Source organism: Stegodyphus dumicola, chromosome 5 (genome assembly GCF_044657685.1).
Source record: "Stegodyphus dumicola isolate Sdum_Otavi_A_Nest chromosome 5, ASM4465768v1".
Taxonomy (NCBI): domain Eukaryota; kingdom Metazoa; phylum Arthropoda; class Arachnida; order Araneae; family Eresidae; genus Stegodyphus; species Stegodyphus dumicola.
Window position 1 is genome coordinate 120,594,703 of NC_140772.1, and position 18,712 is coordinate 120,613,414.

The 18,712-nt window shown below is 32.9% G+C and overlaps 1 protein-coding gene across 4 annotated transcripts in view; it reads left to right on the forward strand.

The window, feature by feature from the left end:
• The window catches only part of p (WD40 repeat domain-containing protein pink), a 142,450-nt gene that overhangs the window by 32,858 nt on the left and 90,880 nt on the right, over positions 1-18,712 (forward strand). For all 4 annotated transcript variants that reach the window (XR_015041206.1, XM_085816995.1, XM_035374000.2 and 1 more), the window contains one exon: positions 6,969-7,051. Coding sequence is in view for 3 of the 4 variants with exons in the window: in XM_085816995.1 (XP_085673121.1) it covers positions 6,969-7,051 (83 nt within the window). In the remaining variant the exon portion in view is untranslated. The remainder of the gene's footprint in view (positions 1-6,968; positions 7,052-18,712) is intronic.

Consider the following 18,712-nt stretch of genomic DNA (forward strand, 5'->3'; position numbering starts at 1 on the left):
GCTGTGTAATTAATTATGTGTAAGGGGTAAAAAATATATGTATATATTATAAATTTAAATTACAGTCAATATATCAATTAAAAACTGCAGTGCTGTCTGTAAGTGAAAGTGTGAACTGCATCTATGAGCTGTGAGAAAAACTTTGGTGTATGTTGGGGGAGGGAGAGAAATACAAGAATGAGAAATACTAGATGGACTAGGCAAATACTAGATGGGGAATCATCTGTTTATGTAGCCGGTATGGCATGTGTCTCTTAACTTAAGCTTGAATTTTCAGTTTGCAATCTGCACTACTTAAATGAATATATGCCGTAGAACTTTAATGTTCTCATACTACAGTTCTTTAGGACTATTCGGGACAAATTCTATAAATTCAGGACCAAAAAAAGAGTTGTAAAAAATCAGGACAGGAACGACAATTCGGGATGTATGGTCACCTTAAATCTGCATTGGCAAATTTATTGTTTCCTCCTTGAAATTATGTTATAATTTTTACTTTTTAAAAATAAAAATACATTTTGATTACTACAAATTAATAAACAAACAAAAATATTATTTTATTATATATTTTCAGTTTATTTTTTCTGTATTCATGAAGTGCCAGTTTTATATTTAGGTTTTATAATTTATATATATAATACTTTATATTTGGAAATCAAGTAGGCCACTTGAAATTATGAAGTGGGTCACTCGGTGACCTGCAGAGTATAGGTTATCAAGCCCTGAATTAAGGTTTATCCAGGACTGGCACTAAACAATTTATGGCACAGTGCTGTCTCTGAGGATTCTAAATTCTGCTGCCAAGCACCTTCCTAAATTCCAAAAATATTCCAAACCTAAATTTTGTGTCCCAGTGCCTTTCATAAATTCTGAAGATTTTGCCTTTCCATAATTTTTTGCTTCGTGCTTCTCTAAATTCTAATGATCCTGCTTCCCTTTAATTCTGCCATGCAGTGCAACCACATCAGCTCTAACACCAGTCCTTGGCTTATCTGAATAATAAATTTGTTATTCTTAATTCAAACAGTACTAAATGCAATCTTTTGGCCTATGAGTATCATTTACAAAATCTATTTTTTTTCGTATGGAAAGATATTTCTGTTAAATTTCTTTTCGTAACACACGTATTGCTTTACAGTGGAGTTTAAATCTGTAATCATCACCAAGCATAATGTCATATAAAAATGTGTCATGTATAAAGGATAACTGTGCTTTTTATTGTTCAGTCGTTAATATTATTTTTTTAATTGTTTTGAAATTGATGCATAGATCATTTCTCAAACTGCAGAATGTTGATAGTCATGCAGTGATGAAAGCAAATAATATAATAACTCGCTAGGTTGGCATTAAGGAAATGTTTTGATATATAATGTTTTAGCTTGAGATGTATGCCAAGCTAAAGAGCCAAAAAATGGGTCGTACAGATTTATGTTAATAAATTGTTTCTTCAGTGTGGAGATATTTTATTTAGTGCTGAAGTTAAATTAGGAATCAGGATTCTCTGCATGTTTTATTATGAAAAAATATCAAATCACTTACATAAAACACGCAAAAAAAAAATTTCTTTAACCTTTTGGGGGGCGGTATATAAAATAATTTAAACTGTGGTAAAATTTTGCATGAACTATAATTTAGGGACCCTAAGGACACAAAATTGAGACTTGAAAAATCTAGAGCGAAATCCTAAATTTTGAGAGCCGGTATATATTTTATACCGGCGCCCCTCTAAGACATTTTTTTTTCCAGGTAGTTCCCAATTGTTAATTTTTGTTTTTTAAATTGATTTTGCGTACTTTTGATGTGCATCTGTAGAGATGGGTGCTTTAATATAGTTATGTAAGTCTAAAGACAAAAACTTTTAAAATTTTGGTAGAAATTTAAAATTTTAAAAGTAAAATTTATGTTTTTATGCACTTCGATGATGCAACCGAGCTGAACATACTTATGTAAAATATGGGTAAAAAGCTTTTGAAATTGATTTAAATTCAGTATTATTATTTTATGAAAAAAATTAGCAAATATAACGCTGCATGTGTAAACCATATCATGCTGTAATTGAACTAGTATAATCTTACAAAAAGATGTAATTCAGCTGAAAAATTAAAAAAAAAAAAAAAATGAAACACTACAACTCAGCTGAAAAAGTATGTTGCAGTTTTGAAGTTATTACATTTTATGCTTTAGATAAAATATAAAAAAGAGCATGCTTCGTGCTATGATACCAATAATCGTCCCCCCACTCCCAACACACTTTCAATTATCGAGGTTTGTAAGAGCCCCTTTGTAATTTTTGTAAATATAGGTTGTAATATATCATTTTGTTCAGGAAGAAATGCCATTAAATGATTTTATTATTTTGTACATCACAAAGCCCTTATTTGATTGTCAACCCCTTTGGCCTCCTTATCAACTTTTGGATAAATTCTAGTTTGCATCTAAAACAGGAAAAAAATATTTTCTGTCATTTCACCAACCGTGAAATTTATTTCAAAAACAACCTATTTGTAACCCAACCTTAAATTTCTCTTGCGTTCCCTAGTCTTTCATCTGAAATTAACAAAGATGATAAGAATAAAAGCATGCTTTCAAATCAGCAGTTTTTGTGATTACACTAAAGAGATGGACCTTCAGTGCACTTCTATTTCCTGTATTTTTAAGTGAGCTTTCTCTTTGTGTGATCTTATCACACCACACAGAGGGAAGAAGGCTTGACTCCTGAATGACAAATCAGTTGTCAATCACCTACTTTCATTTTCGTTGGATTCTAGGATTTTGGAAAACACGAAGCAACGGGTGTCTTTTGGGGGCTAACATGCCACATTAACCCCCACAATTGTGTAAAATTTTGACCCCAGAAGGCAATTTTGAAATCGGCAAGTCTTTCTCTTGGGTAAGGGTGAAGTGCTGAAGTTAAAATTTTAGCTAAATAGAGAGGAATGAAACTCGAGCGGAGGGAAAAAAGAAACAAATATGCTTATATTCAGTCCTAGTGTAAACTCTCCATCTCGTCATGAACATAGTACTGAATCCTAAACAACTTGTAAGTTAATAATAAACAAATTATTACATCATAAACTATTATAATGAAAAGAAATGCTGTCATCTCACAGAGTAGAGAAGGAGAAGCCTGGTGCTGCCATTTATTGGCAAGGTACCCTCAGTAACTGGTATTAAAAACACATACATAATCTTCTTTTAATTACCAGTTTTCATTGAAATGCAGTAAATATAAAAGGTTCAGCATGTGTACGTCATATATTTACAAATTTTGAATTTTTTCTTTCCCTGCAATAGAATTTATCAATCTTCAAACATGATACCTTGGAACGAGGTATATTAATTTCATAACTGCAAAATATTGAGCATTCATGGGTGGTGCTGCCATTCAGAATCGAAAGGAAACACTACAAACTTAACGATTAAAGCTTTTGGAGTAGAGAAATTAGCATTTTTTCATAGGTTAAAAAATTGACAAACAAACCGGTGTATATTATATACCGATGCCCTTCAAAGGGTTATAAAAAAAAAAGAGAGAGAGTTGTTTGTGATATGGAGGTCTGGGTTTCAAATCATTCTGGATATTGGTTGCCTGGCTTTTAGGCTTCATACTGTATTTCATTTATATTTAATTAGAAATTAATATACAGAAAAATATTAATTATAATTAACTTTTTTTTTCCTTTTTTAAATATATGTGTATGTTAAATTTGCCATACCAGATGTATGGCTTCATTGTATACAAAGAAAGAAAGGCTTAAAATAATTGTAATTTTCACTACTAAAAAGTCATCCAACAAAGTTAATAAAAATATTGAATTTTAGTTTATTAATTTTATATTATTGAAATTATAGTAAATAAATCATTCTGTATTGATATATATATAACATATGATTTTAAAAGTAACTTTAATGAATTGCATTAAGCGAATACATGGCCTGCAGAAGAGTGCAGGCTTATGTAATACATGGCCTGCAGAAGAGTGCAAAAGCTGTAACTTTCAGACTGAAACCAGTTTTAATTACTATGTAAACAGTTTCTGTTTCCATGATTTGCATTTCTTTTATTCAGATAATGTAAGTGGTTAGTTCAGTCGCTTGTTTATCACTGTTAGTGTTCATTGCTTATTCACTTATTCTGCAATTATTTTTGAAGAATTTTTTTTAATTATTCATACATATGAATATAAGAAAATTGTATCTACACAAACTTAGAGTACATATCAGCCTATTTCTACAGTGATTAACCCCTTAACTGGTGCAGAAAACTCACATAATTCATTTCCCAGTGCCACGTTTTTTTTTTCCACACAGGCGCGCGTAGTTTTATGCGATGTATTAGGGAAAAAATAAGTGCAAGTTTTACTTTCTGAAAACTGTTTACTTTCACAAAATAAAGAATAAAAGAAAAAAAAATGAATGCACAAAATTTAATGTTTTGAGTAAAAGTATAATAAAAAGATTAAGTGTAATGAAAATGATGTTTTTATAATAAAAAAGATTCCTAAAATAGAGTTTCGATCAATTCATTTTTAAACCAGTAAAGTGTAATATCGGTATGCCTAAAAAAACATATATTTCTTCTGAACTGGTTGAAGGCCACGATTTTGTTCTTGATTTTTCGTTTGCAAGCTGTTGTTTCATAGTCGTTACAAAACGGATAGCTTCAGTAACAATATGAAGCATGAGCAGTTCATCAAAAAATAATTGAAAAAAGATAAATGGGTTTGAAACATCTGTTATATCTTTCTTTATTCCTGGAACCTACTACAAAAAGTAAGTGGAAACGGAGGACACAGAATAAAAAAAAATACGTTTTACTCAAACAACACCAGCCAATACCGCGCAATCATTACTTTCACGGCTTTAAACACATTCCTCTGTCCAATTTCTCCACAGACTTCTCTGAAATAGTATCCTCCTTCGCGTACTTTGTCAAGGTCATTGTGGTGTTGCATTTCAAAGCTTTGCGAATAATTTTATGGGTAGCAACGTAAAGCAAATGATAGTATTTTGGAAGAGTATATATATATACTCTCGGGGCAGTTAACGCATTGGCTAAGCAAGGCGTATGTATATATACGCCTGCTGCAGTTAAGGGGTTAAGCAAAGCAGATGCAGTTTGTGGGCCACATAGAAGGTTAATTAAATTTTATGTAGTTGACTTTGTACTGTAACTAAACAACACGTACCATGTCACATGGCATATAAATGGCATATTAACTTAATGTAATAATCTGGAAATTTTGTAACACTGTTAATAAAGTTTGTAACATTAAAATCACTGTTTTCAAGCATAATATTTGAAATATTTTTTGCCTGTTTATGACTACACGCATATGTCAGCATCATTTGATAGAGCTGAAATTATATATTTAAAAAAAATATTAAGATAACTCATTTGTAGAATCTTGAAACTATATTATGATATTGTGTCTTTTTATTATAGTATATTAATTTACCTCAACTTTGCATAATGTTATAAGCTGATGATGTCTTTTTGTGATGATTTCAGTTGATTAAATAATAAACTAATGTAAAAATCCATTTAATAATTTTCTTAAAAGTTTGAGCTTTATTTTTTACTGCTAAAACATTTACTAAAGAAGGTAAACAATTCTAAGCCTCCCAATGAAGGGAATGTTTGAGCTAGTTTCTCATTACGATTTTTGTACGTAATCTCATGCTATATCAATGCACATATACATTCTATGCATCAGTTTGTTTATTATTATTTTATAGAATTATTTGTTATGAGTATCACATCACTAAACAACCACCTTGATATCATTGTTCATATTGAAATGGCATTCTCGAAATGTATTCTTAATAGCAGGGAGCAGATGAAACTGTAAGAGGATGAGATCAGGGGAATAAAGTGAAAATGAGCTGAAGCCGCAGTTGCATTGTTTTGATGCTGGCTTCTTTTTCAATTTTACCAGGCCTTTTCTCCTCCATAACATCTTTTATTTTGTGTATCAGATTGACATGATATTCCCTTTTGGTAGTGGAGTTTTTCAACACAAAGTCAATTAAAATTAATCCTTCTTATCCACTTTCATTTTCATAATTCTTTGTTTTTGCATTGGTGTAAAGTTTCTAGGGACCAATTTGTTTATGGACATTTCTTGATAGATGATGTGTGACAGATATTTTGTCAAGATTTGCAGATGGTCTCACTGTCATTCAATGATTGTTATGTGACTGTATTTGGCACAGTATTGATGTTTTCATATGTTGTTGCTGACACTGGATGTCCTTATTTGCCATACAAAATGCTCTTGCATCCATGTTTGAAGTCACTCCTACTGTTTAATAGTTTGAAATGATGGGGCTTCATTACCCAGCATCTATCTATGTCCCAGTGAGTTTCTGTTGAAATAAATAAGTATCTTCTGACAGAGGTACCAAATCATGACTCGGCCAGCCTCTCTTTTTTCTGGTATTTCATTCAATTTCCACTTGGGTGGGGGAGAGAAGAAAACCTGTCAATTTCATTAATTTTTCACAGTCTATCACAAAGCTCCAACTTAACATTCTACAAAATTTTAACTATTTAGCATCAATTCTTGTGAATCTCAAAACTTTTTACTCTTCCTCTGTATACTAAAAATTCATGATTCATTGATCATTCAATACTGCTTGAAAACAAATCTGAGCATATTATACGATAAGTATATAAATGATGAGATTCTGTTTTTATGTTGTCACTCTGCTTGTGAAAATGTATGTCTTCCTTGTGTATGAAAACAGAAATTTATAGATTAATTTTTTTTTTTCCTAAAAATTCATGATTTATTGATTATTTAATACTGCTTGAAAACAAATCTGAACATATTATACGATAAGTATATAAATGATGAGAGTCTGTTTTTATGTTGTCACTCTGCTTGTGAAAATGTATGTTTCTCTTGTGTATGAAAGCAGAAATGTATAGTTTTTTTTTTTTTTTTTTTTTTTTTTTTTTAAAGGTTGATATCAAAGGAAATGTTTGCTGTACTCATCAGTTTAAAACTGCATTAGCCATAAAACCAGAAAAACTATATACTTTCAGGTTATACCTTTTCCCTCTTTCTTATGATGCTTTAATATTTCTTTTAATGTATATATATATTGTTTAAAATAATTAATATAATATTTTATGAAAATAGGAAGCTGACCATTAACCCTTCTGTGCAAGCAAAATTTTTGTATTGACAATTTTTCATTGATAAATTACAATGCAAGCCATGCCATAGCATAATTACCAATAAAATTACATTCTTGCTTCCCTCCTATTATTATTTTATATTCTTTATCTTACTTCTAACTAATTAATCAAGGTAAAACAAAACTGCTTACCTTGTTCCAATGGGTTCGGCCAGGGCCACTGGAGGCATTCTTCTCAGGGAATCTATCTGTAAAATCTTGAGAGGGATAATCCATAAATGATAAACTTTCTTAACACAAACATATTTAATGAAGGCGTTAACGGTTACATAATTTTTACATAATGAAAGGTTAAATGTTCGTGCGACTTCTCAGTCCCGAGTTCTCGTGATCTCTAGCGAGAGTTTATAGTTCGAGATGACGTCACTCAGCCATCGGATCTCAGCAAGAGTTGAGTTGCAACATCCTCCCGCCCGGAAGGACAATTGCCGTAATTGTCCTTATTTCATTCCAGCTCCACCGGATACAGTAATTGCACTGGTCTTTTAATCGTATGTCTATTGGGCAAGCGGACAGCACAGGCTCTCACCTTGCCATCTCTCCCAGGAAAGACTTCCATTATGATGCCCATCTTCCACATCAGCCGTGGAATTTTATCTTCATGCACTAATACAATAGTTCCTTTCTTCAAACAGGTTCCTGTTTTCGCCAGTTTGGAATGATGAGCAGATTTTAAATTCATCAAATAATATTGCCTCCATTTTCGCCAGATTCTTTTTACCAGTATCTGTTGATGTCTAAATCGACGTGTAAGACTTTACTTTGTTGAAGTTAATTTAGAGCTTCCTTGTGGCAATGATAGTAATCGTCTTCCTATTAAGAAGTGACCAGGGGTCAAAGATTCTGGCTCTCCTAGATCTGAGTATGTAAATGTCAAAGGTCTGGAGTTCAATATAGCTTCCACTTCTGTTATGACTGTCTCTAATTCCCTGAACGTCAAGGATGATTTTCCTAAGATTCTCTTCAGAAGTGCTTTAAGAGACTGAACCATACGCTCCCAAAAGCCTCCCCATAGTACATTTTCACCTCTAGTTAGTAAACCAGCTGGATTATGTTCACCAGGTGTATATCTCCAGTTCAAGACATCTGAATTCTTCTGTATTTCCTTCACTCTGTTCTGAACGAATGGCTTCCACCTTTTCACATCACTTCTAATCCTATGTAACGTTATACTAGAATCGGTCCACATATATACAATTAAATCAATGTCCCGAAGTTTCTTTTGAATGTAATTTGACAAGCGCGAGCCTATCAAAGCACCCATCAATTCCAATCTGGGAAGTGATAATTTTTTCAAAGGTGCTACTCGTGATTTTGATGTAATGAAACTTGTATGAATGACTCCATTTTTCGAATAACGAAAATACAGAACAGCCCCATAGGCCTTCTGACTCGCATCTGTGAAACAGTGTAACTGTAAACCATCCTTTATATCCCTTTTCCCAGCACCTGCAAACTGATGTCTTGGTATTTCCAAACTAGAAATATGAGCTAATTCATCACACCAGCTTTGCCAATTCTTTCTGAGATTTTCTGGTATTTCAGTGTCCCATGCTATCTTTTGTTCCCATAAATCTTGTAATAAAATCCTAGCTCGAATGGTGTATGGATTTAAAAACCCCAGTGGATCAAAGAAACGTCCTACAAATCTCAAGATTTCCCTTTTAGTTGGTATGTTATCTATCCTTTTGGCATCTTTTACCAACTCTTCAATTTCTATCAAAAATGTATCATTTGACTTATTCCATATGTATCCCAATACTTTAGAACAAGTCGAATCGTGTGAAAAATCTTCTTCATTCCATACCCTTTGTAAATTCGTTTCATTCGTTTTCCACTTCCGCATGTTAAATCCACCTTCTTTCAGTATGTGTTTAATATGTTCCGATTCCTCGAATGCTTCTGATTCTTCATCTGCTCCAGCGATTAAATCGTCAACATACATATTTTCAGTTAGCACGGAAAATACGTTCGGATACTGTAACTTGTATTTGTCAACATGTACATTAAGAGTTGCTCTGAGAAGAAACGGACTAGATGTTGCTCCAAAAATTACCCTTGTCATACGAAGAGCCTTTATTTTGGTTCCATTTAATTCACCATCGTTCCATAGAAACTTGAATGCGTTTCTGTCTTCATCAGCAAGGGAAATCTGCAAGAATGCTTGTTCGATGTCAGCTGTAAACGCAATTCGATTTTGACGGAACTTAAGGAGCAATTCCAGTATATCTGGACTCATCTTAGGACCTGAATGTAAACAGTCATTTAATGACAAACAATTCTCCGCATGTGACGAAGCGTCAAAAACCACACAAAGTTTTGTAGTTTCCTTGTTTTCTCTTATAACGGCTTGATGCGGCATAAAATACGTTTTTGGTCCAATTTCAATGTTAGTCTCTTCGGCGATTCCTTCTTTTAAGTACCTATCAATTACTTCGCGATATCTGTCATAGAACTGTTGATTATTCTGAAATCTACGACTTAAACTCTTAAGTCTAATTTTAGCAATCTCCAGATTATCTCCTAGCTCATTTGAATTATGATTCCAAGGAAGGCGCACAATATAACGATTGTTTCCAAACTTCACAGATCTTTTGAAATTATCGAAAACTAAATTATCTTCTAATTCGACTTCCTTATCCGAATCATAATTTATCCCCATAGAATCGAGCTCCCAGAGATTCTTCAGCAAACTAGACAGTGATTCGTTCTGTGTATCTTTATTATTATGAACCACAACCTTCATAGTATTCACATTATTTTGTGAAATTCCGTAAGCCCTTTCGGTTCCACTAATGGTCCAACCCAATTTTGTTTCAACCGCTACTAAGGAATTAGACAGTCTGTGAACCTTACCCGTAACTATCTTCCAATAAAAATCCGCTCCTATCAACAAAGAAATTTTCGGCGGTTTATTCCGTGGTCCTCATTCTTTGGAAAGTTGTATGCCCTGTTTTTTAATAAGATCAACTATTTCATTTCTAGGGGAATGAATATGTGATCCATTAATGACAGGAATAATTAAAGCTTCTATTTTGATTTCATATCGATTCTTCGAATTACGCAAAATGAGTCTGGTTTTTTTAACATTCTGCGCTTCAGACGTCGTGCAACCGAAAGAGAATATTTTTATTTTTTCTTCTCCAATAACGGGAAGTTTTAATTTCTTACAGATGTCCTCTCTAATAAATGTTCGCTGCGATCCTAAATCAAACAACAAGCGAACGCTTTGCTGGCGCAAATTGCCTGTGTTTATAATTTCAGCTGGTGCTGTCAGAAGAAATGAGTTATTTGCTGTTGCGCAATCGGAAACAGAAGAGACTACTGCCCTTTGGACGGTACTCTTGTCAGACGCATTCGTTTCGTCAGAGTGTATCAATGTATGATGTCGCTGATCGCAAATACCACAAGTTAGTTTCGATTTGCACATCCTAGCTAAATGGCGTCTTTTGAGGCACCTGAAACAAAATCCACTTCGCATTAACGCTTCCTTTTTCTCTGGCACAGTTTTTTGACATGATTCTGACGTATGATTTTCAAAACAGAATAAACAGCTATTAGATAGTGATGTGTTTAACGCTGCCGCTGAAGGAATTCTACCCTTATTATAATCCCGATTTCTTTCGCTGTCTCGAAAACGTTCTCCAAACTGTCGCTTATTTTGAAAATGGGATTTCTTTTCAGTGACTTCAGAATCTGTTGGCTTAATTAAAAATCCTGTACGTTCTCAACTTTCTATTTCTTTTCTTAGAAAATGGAGCAAATTCGTAATTTTTGTCTGATTATCATCTTCATACTTCCTATTAAATTCTAGTGCTAAATCATTCGAAATCACCTTTATTAATATCGGATATAATAAGGTACTGTACGAATCCGGTAAAATATTACACGATTCTAATCCTCTAATTTGTACTTCACAACGATCATATAATTTTCGAAGTGCTGTCACATCGCCAGACCTTTTAACCGGAGTAAGAGTTAATAAATTGTTCATATGGGTATCTATTATTAGTTCTTTGAGTCCGAAGCGATCTTTTAATATTTTCACAGCCTTCTCGTAATTCTCCGCTGTTAATGTCAACTCTTGTATTGCAGTTTCTGCATTGGAAGTAAGAATTGACTTTAAATAGTTAAATTTATCTACGGCATGTAGACTTTCGTTTTCGTGTACAGCTGTCTCAAATCGTGCCCAAAACCCGGGCCAACTGCACACGTCCTTTCCCGAAAATGTTTCCAGTGCCAATTTGAGGAGTTTAATTTTGTTCTGCGATTCAGTGATATTTCCACATGAAGTAGAATTAGTGCTATGTGGATTAGTATCTAAATATCTTTTCGTGTGTAATTTCCAAATAATAATTTTACTTTTATACCCTTCTCTAGACATTATTTCATCTTCTAAATTTGCTACATCAATTAAAGTTTCAATACCATTATCCGCTAAGATTAGTTCTTCTTTACTAATTTACTGAGCAACCGTTTCTTCAATTACATTTTTATCCCCCTCATTAGCAATTTCTGTTTCTATTTTATTTATTAGCCTCGTAACTACTGCTCTTATAGCAGATCGTTTCTTTTTTAATTTTTCTAAATCCATATTTTTGCTTAAGCAAAATCTATTCAATTTCAGTTCAAATTCAACCCAATGGCCCCACGTTGGGCACCACAATATTATTATTTTATATTCTTTATCTTACTTCTAACTAATTAATCAATGTAAAACAAAACTGCTTACCTTGTTCCAATGGGTTCGGCCAGGGCCACTGGATGCATTCTTCTCAGGGACTCTATCTGTAAAATCTTGAGAGGGATAATCCATAAATGATAAACTTTCTTAACACAAACATATTTAATGAAGGCGTTAACGGTTACATAATTTTTACATAATGAAAGGTTAAATGTTCGTGCGACTTCTCAGTCCCGAGTTCTCGTGATCTCTAGCGAGAGTTCTTAGTTCGAGATGACGTCACTCAGCCATCGGATCTTAGCAAGAGTTGAGTTGCAACACCTCACACACGTCTCACAGTGGTCCGCTCTGCAAGGTGGTTATTCTGGCTTTTGACCTGTGATCATGTTAACCACTTAACAGTTTCTTTATTATGACCAAAAAATAAGCATATTTTTGATAAACATTTTTATGAAGAAATTCATTATATAAACCCAAGTCAGCAGTCAGAACTATTACAAGTGTTGAATTTATTGATTTATGCTAATTTTTATTTTCATCGTAAAAAGCAAAAGTTGGCTTTTTTCTAACAAGTAAGCGAACTGGAAAGAACACTTTACAAAAATAAATAATAATTTAATGTCAGAATTTAAAATATGTTTTATTGTTATTACATAATCTGTTCGATTCCAAAGAAGAATTACTAATATCAAGTTCCCCAAAGTTCTGAATTTACATTAGATTATCTATACTTTTCATTTCTTCATCACCAAAGAAGTCAGACAACAAACTGTCATTACTTCCAGAATCATTGAGTGAAATTTCAGATTCACTATCTGAAATTTCACTTCATCTTCAGTTATAAAGCTGCTCATTATCATTCATTTCGTCTTTTATTTTAGCTGCAAATTTAAAAGAAGTAGTATTTGCAGTAGCCGGAACACCGAGCTAGTGAAAAGAAATTTTGCGCCTTTACTTGCGTAAAAGAATTCTGTAAAACCTAACCTTGAAACCAGTTGTTATGCAATTTTAACTTTGCTGGATTACCAGCGCCATCTGTTCAAAAATTCTCACCAAATTTGTTATCTCAAGAAACTATTTATTACTCGGAAATAACTATCTATATCTCTTTAGTTATTTATGACTCTACAATAATTAAATAATTCTTTTACTCATACTCTAAAATGAAAAAATCAAAGTTACACTAACTTTAAAAAAAGAACAACATAGTATATTGCCATTCTCTGAAACATAAACTGTACAAAAACATAGATAATAATATGAATAGATAATGAATTTTAAAAAAAACTTATAGAGTAAAGAAAACGATTACATCTGATTGAAGTGCTTGCAATATTACTTAGAAGCTGCAGTTAGAAAAAAAATGTAAGCAAAAATATTAGAGTCAAAATATTGTTCATCCTCCCATCTTGCAATATGAAATTTGGGATTGAGTATTGCAAAATAATAAAAAATTTAAACATTGTTCTCACAAATCCAATCAATAAGGAACTCTAATTGTCCTCCCTGATTTGGTTATCGTGTGCAATTTTAAATGGGTATGGCTTATTCTATTTATTTCTACAGGTACATCATCAATTGGAGTTTGCTCTACTGAAATATTTTCGCGTCGTTGACTTCCGCTGAATTTCGATGGAAGTTCCTCAGCAGTCGATAATTCCAAAGGATAAAGATTTTGTACAGCTCATATAACTTCCCCATTTTGCACTTTAATTCTGGCTCGTTGACTTTCACCGTCAGTACCTGGAAATGATTGTATGATTTTACAAAGAGGCCAATTTAATCTCCTTTTGTCATCGCTTCCAATTAAGACAATGTCTCTTTCTTTTAATTTACAACCTCTAGCGAATTTTTTGCTTGTTGTTTTCAAATTTCCCAGATATTCCTGGCGAAATCTTTTCTTGAAAACCTGGTAGATTGTAAATGACCCCATAAGAAGTCACTCGCTTTATTTCCTTAATTCTGTTGTGAACAAATACGTCCCATACTTCATTCCTCTGTATCCAAGCTAGCACAGTAGACGAATCTGTACAAAAATAAATATCATCAGCTTGAAATTCAGGTATTATGCTGGATGCTAAACGTGTACATATTGTAGCTCCAAGAAGTTCCAATCGAGTTATGGTTGTCTTTTTCTTTCCGCTGGATGCAACTCTCGCTTTAACTTGCACCAAATGAACTTGAACCAAATCCCTTGTTTGTACTCGAATAAAGGTCGCAGCTGAATATGCAAGTTTACTTGCATCAAGAAATGAAGTGAGACATTTTCAATCTCACGATAGTTTAACCATCTTGGTTTATTTCCAGACACTTCAAATTATTCAACCATTTACAAAATTGTGAGTTTGAATTTGAATCAACTTCTTGGTCCCAAGATAACTTAAATTCCCATAGTGCTGAAGTAAAAGTTTCGGCACAAGAGTTACGGAGCAAGCTATTCCTAAAGGGTCGAATATTTTGTGTGTAGTAGCTAACATATCTCTTTTAGACAAAATTTCTGGTAGATTGTAAATGATGTTAGTAATACTAAGGCAAAGGTAATCTCCACATCGTTCCTAAACCATTCCTAATACATTTGTGGTACTAGAGGAATTATCCAACAGATAATTCCTCTAGCACCACAAATGGTTTGGGATTCCCAACCACATAATTCTAGCTTTCTTGTAGCTAAAGTATCTGAAGCAACTTGTATGAACTGTTGCAATTCTAAATCATTCTTCACATTCGCTAAACAATTATCTACATAAAAGCTCTTCTTCAATTGCTCAATAATATCCACTTTATACTTTGAGTTTCCATTTAGTTGTTTCAAAGTGGATTCTAGAAGATGGTGAATTTCAGAAACTAGCAAGAAAGGGCTACTTGTAACTCCAAATACTACCCTACAATGCCTGTAATACTTCAGTTTTCCATCAGTTCTATACCATAAGAATCTTAGATAGTCTTTATCCTTATCTTTAGGGTTGAGACTTATTTGTAAGAATGCTTTTCGTATATCTGCAGAAGCTCCTATTCTGTTCATTCGGAATCTATGAAGAATTGAAGGAATCAGTTCGATAAGGTTCGGTCCTTTTCTAGACAATCATTGAGACTAGGTGATCCTTTTTGTTTGGCTGAGGCATCAAACACTGGCCTGATTCATGTAGTACTGTTTTCTTTTACTACGTGTCGATGTAGTAGATAATGGCATGTTAAATCAATTTCGCTTTTTGGTACTTCTTCTATGACGCCTTCTCATTCCCATTCACTAAAAACTTCTTCATAAGCGTCATAAAGTTTCTCAGCTTTTAGTTGTTTTACTGTAGAATCTATAAAGTTTCTCAGCTTTTAGTTGTTTTACTGTAGAATCTAATCTCTTTACAGCTAAGTCATAGTTATCTTTTAACTGTAGATGGTTATCAAGCCATGGCAAGCTGACTTGACAATGTCTCTCTTCATTCACATTTACAGTAGACAAGAAATGATCTCTTGCCTCTTCTTGAAGTTCCAGTTTATTTTTCTTCTCTGAGGGATCTAGAATTCCAAGTGAATCTAGAGACCATAGATCGGATATCAATATTTCCTTATTCAACATGGATGTGACGAGCAGTGCGGAATTGTCCAAGATCTCACGCATACCATTTTTCCCAAAAAGAGTCCAGCCAAGTTTAGTTTCTATAGCAGCAGGGCCCGAAGTAAGCAATTTAAATCCTCCGGTCATCAACTTGCCTGCAATGTCAGCGCCCATAAGTATTTCTATTGGTCCATTATTATTGTTGCATACGGAAATATTGTTCTCTTTAAGCTCTCGAATCCACTCGCTTTTAGCAACTGGTGGTATACTTCCACAAATAATATCTTGGCTAAGAGCTTTGAAGTTACAATGATAAGTTCCATCTGTTTTAAACAAGAATACTGTAAAAACATCAGGGTTTATGACAGTACATGACCCGCCAAATAATGAATGGCTCAATTTTCTTTAGATGTACTCTTAAATTTCATTTCATCTGCAGTGCTTTTTAGAATATAAGATTTTTGTGAAGCTGAATCGATAATAGCACAGGCCTGGCACTTTCTATCTCGCCCTTTCAACATAACCGTTAAAGTTTGCAAAAACACATCATTTGTTCTCGCCAAATTGGCAAGGGTTTCATCTCGTTTAGGTACTGCATCCATATTTTATGTTAACAGGTTAACAGGAACTGGAGATTTTGATTCAGCTTGGATATTTCTACATAAAAGTATGTGGTGTTTCTTCCCTCAAATCACACACGATGTTCATTTTTTACATTTAGCTATTACATGTTTTCTGTCCAAACATAAAAAGCAACTGTGACTATTTAGAACTGCTTTTTGCCTTTCAGACGTCATCTTTCTTGCTTTAAAGCAATCACCAGATGCATGATTTCCAGCACAAAAAATACATCCAGTTGAATTTTGTTCAGATGTTGCTATTAAAGTAGAAGCAGAAAGTGTTTTGGAAAATTCTCCATGGATTTTTAAACCAAAGTGTTTAGCATTCCCAGGCTTAGGAGTCTGATATTTAGTAAAGCACTGAGTAGTTATAGATACTCTCTCTTCACCTTCAATTTCATCGAGCAAAAATGAAAGCAAGCCATGTAAATCCATGCGATGTGTTGATGCATTTTTCTCTTTTTGCTCACTACTTTCAGATTCTCTCTGACTGCGATTAATAACTCGGAACCTTTGCCATGCTCTTTATGTATCAGCAGGCAATGGCGATTCAACTAGAGGATATAACATTGCAGCATATGTATCTCTAGCAACACCCAGAACTTCTAACGCTCTAAGTTTTGATTCTAAGTTGTCATAGAGTTTTCATAATGAAAATTTCTGCTGAGAGTTTTTTAATAATACTAACGAAAGTAGATCTCTAATATAGACTTCTATAAGAAGGTCTTCTTTCCCAAAATGCGATTGCAGTTGTTGTAAGGCTTTACTATAACTTTCACCACTGGGTGGAAAGCTTTTGATTAACTCTTCAGCAGATGACCCTTTCTCCATACACTGCAATAAATATGCAAATTTATTATGATCATCTAAAGTCGGATCCGTATCGATCTTTTTAAACTGGCCCCAAAATCCTAACCAGCTTTTAATATTCCCATCAAAAATCCGGAGTTTAAGCTTAGGATAATGAATAGTAGTATTTTGAGTTAAGCTTTCATTAACAACAGAATCGTTTTCCTTTTCAGCTAGAAGCGAAACTAATTTGCTTTTTACCATTCTCCACTTATCAATATAGCATTCCGAGTCATCAAACTCATTATTTATCACAGTTTCATCTTTATCAATTTTAATCAGTTCTTCTCTATAAGTCTGTTCTATTTCAATCATAGGCTTCGCTTTGTCCTCAATTAATTTAAGTTTCGAAATTTTTCCGTCTAAAGATAAATCATTTTCATTCTTCTCAAAATCATTTAAAGCACTTGTAAACAATCTCCTAAATTGAGATTGTTTGCACTTCAAAACATCCATTATAAATAAACGAAAGAGTTCTACTTACATATAACAGTCCTTCCAGAGGATGCCAAATGTTAAAAAATTCTCACCAAATTTGTTATCTCAAGAAACTATTTATTACTCAGAAATAACTATCTATATCTCTTTAGTTATTAATGACTCTACAATAATTAAATAATTCTTTTACTCATACTCTAAAATGAAAAAAAATCAAAGTTACACTAACTCTCTAAAAAAAGAACAACATAGTATATTGCCATTCTCTGAAACATAAACTGTACAAAAACATACATAATAATATGAATAGATAATGAATTAAATAAAAACCTGTAAAGTAAAGAAAACGATTACATCTGCTTGAAGCTCGTGCAATATTACTCAGAAGCTGCAGTTAGAAAAAAATGTTATAGTCAAAATATTGTTCACCATCTGTTAGAAACATTACACACTAAACAAGGAAAAAATTCGTGCAAATCAGTGTATTAGACTAGAAAAAAATGGTTCCCGAGCGCCACTCGGGAAAATAAAAAAAGTGCCATTTCCAAGTACCCAAACGGCGTTTGGGCAAAACTGGGAAGGCACTGATGCAGTACATATTTTACTCTATATTCAAAGTTTTTGTAATTATTTGTCAGTTGTAGCAACTGAAATCACATAATATTTTCAGAAAATTTATGTATTCTGATCATATAAGTAGAGAGTTTGCATGCTAGCATATATTAATAGTGTAGTTTTCAGATGACAAGGTGCTATAGTTGAAAATAGATTTTTCAATTTTGAAAGAAATAAAATTTTGAAAATGAAAATTCGACTTTAAAATGACTTTAAAATTCATTTGATTAAATTGCATACTCGTAGTCCTTTGAAAATAGATGTCTTATGCAAGAAAATTTGGTAAGTGATCTGGGAAAAACTTGTGTACACCTTTTGAAATTTATTTTAGAACTTTAAAAAGTCAGACATCTTAGAACAGAAAACTTCTTACACTGATTCTACTACATCTATACTAGAAGTGATTTTGATGGTACCTACTGCTGCATTTAAATTATATTTACTAACAGATTATGTAGTAATTAATAAGTAATCAAAGTTATCTAGAAATAAATTTTTAGGATAATTTAGATTAGGGCTATATGCACTTACATTTTAAAAATATTTATGCTATAAAAATTACTAAAATTAATTCTTAGTAATGTTTCAAGTCTAACAATAAATGCATTTGCATTATTTTTAACTCCCTTCTAAATAGACAATTTCACTGCAGTGATTGCTGTTAATCCTGTTAGGCACTTTAAAGCTTTCTATTTGGTTGTCATCATTTTTCCGTTTTATTTTATTATTATAATTTACTGTAAGAAA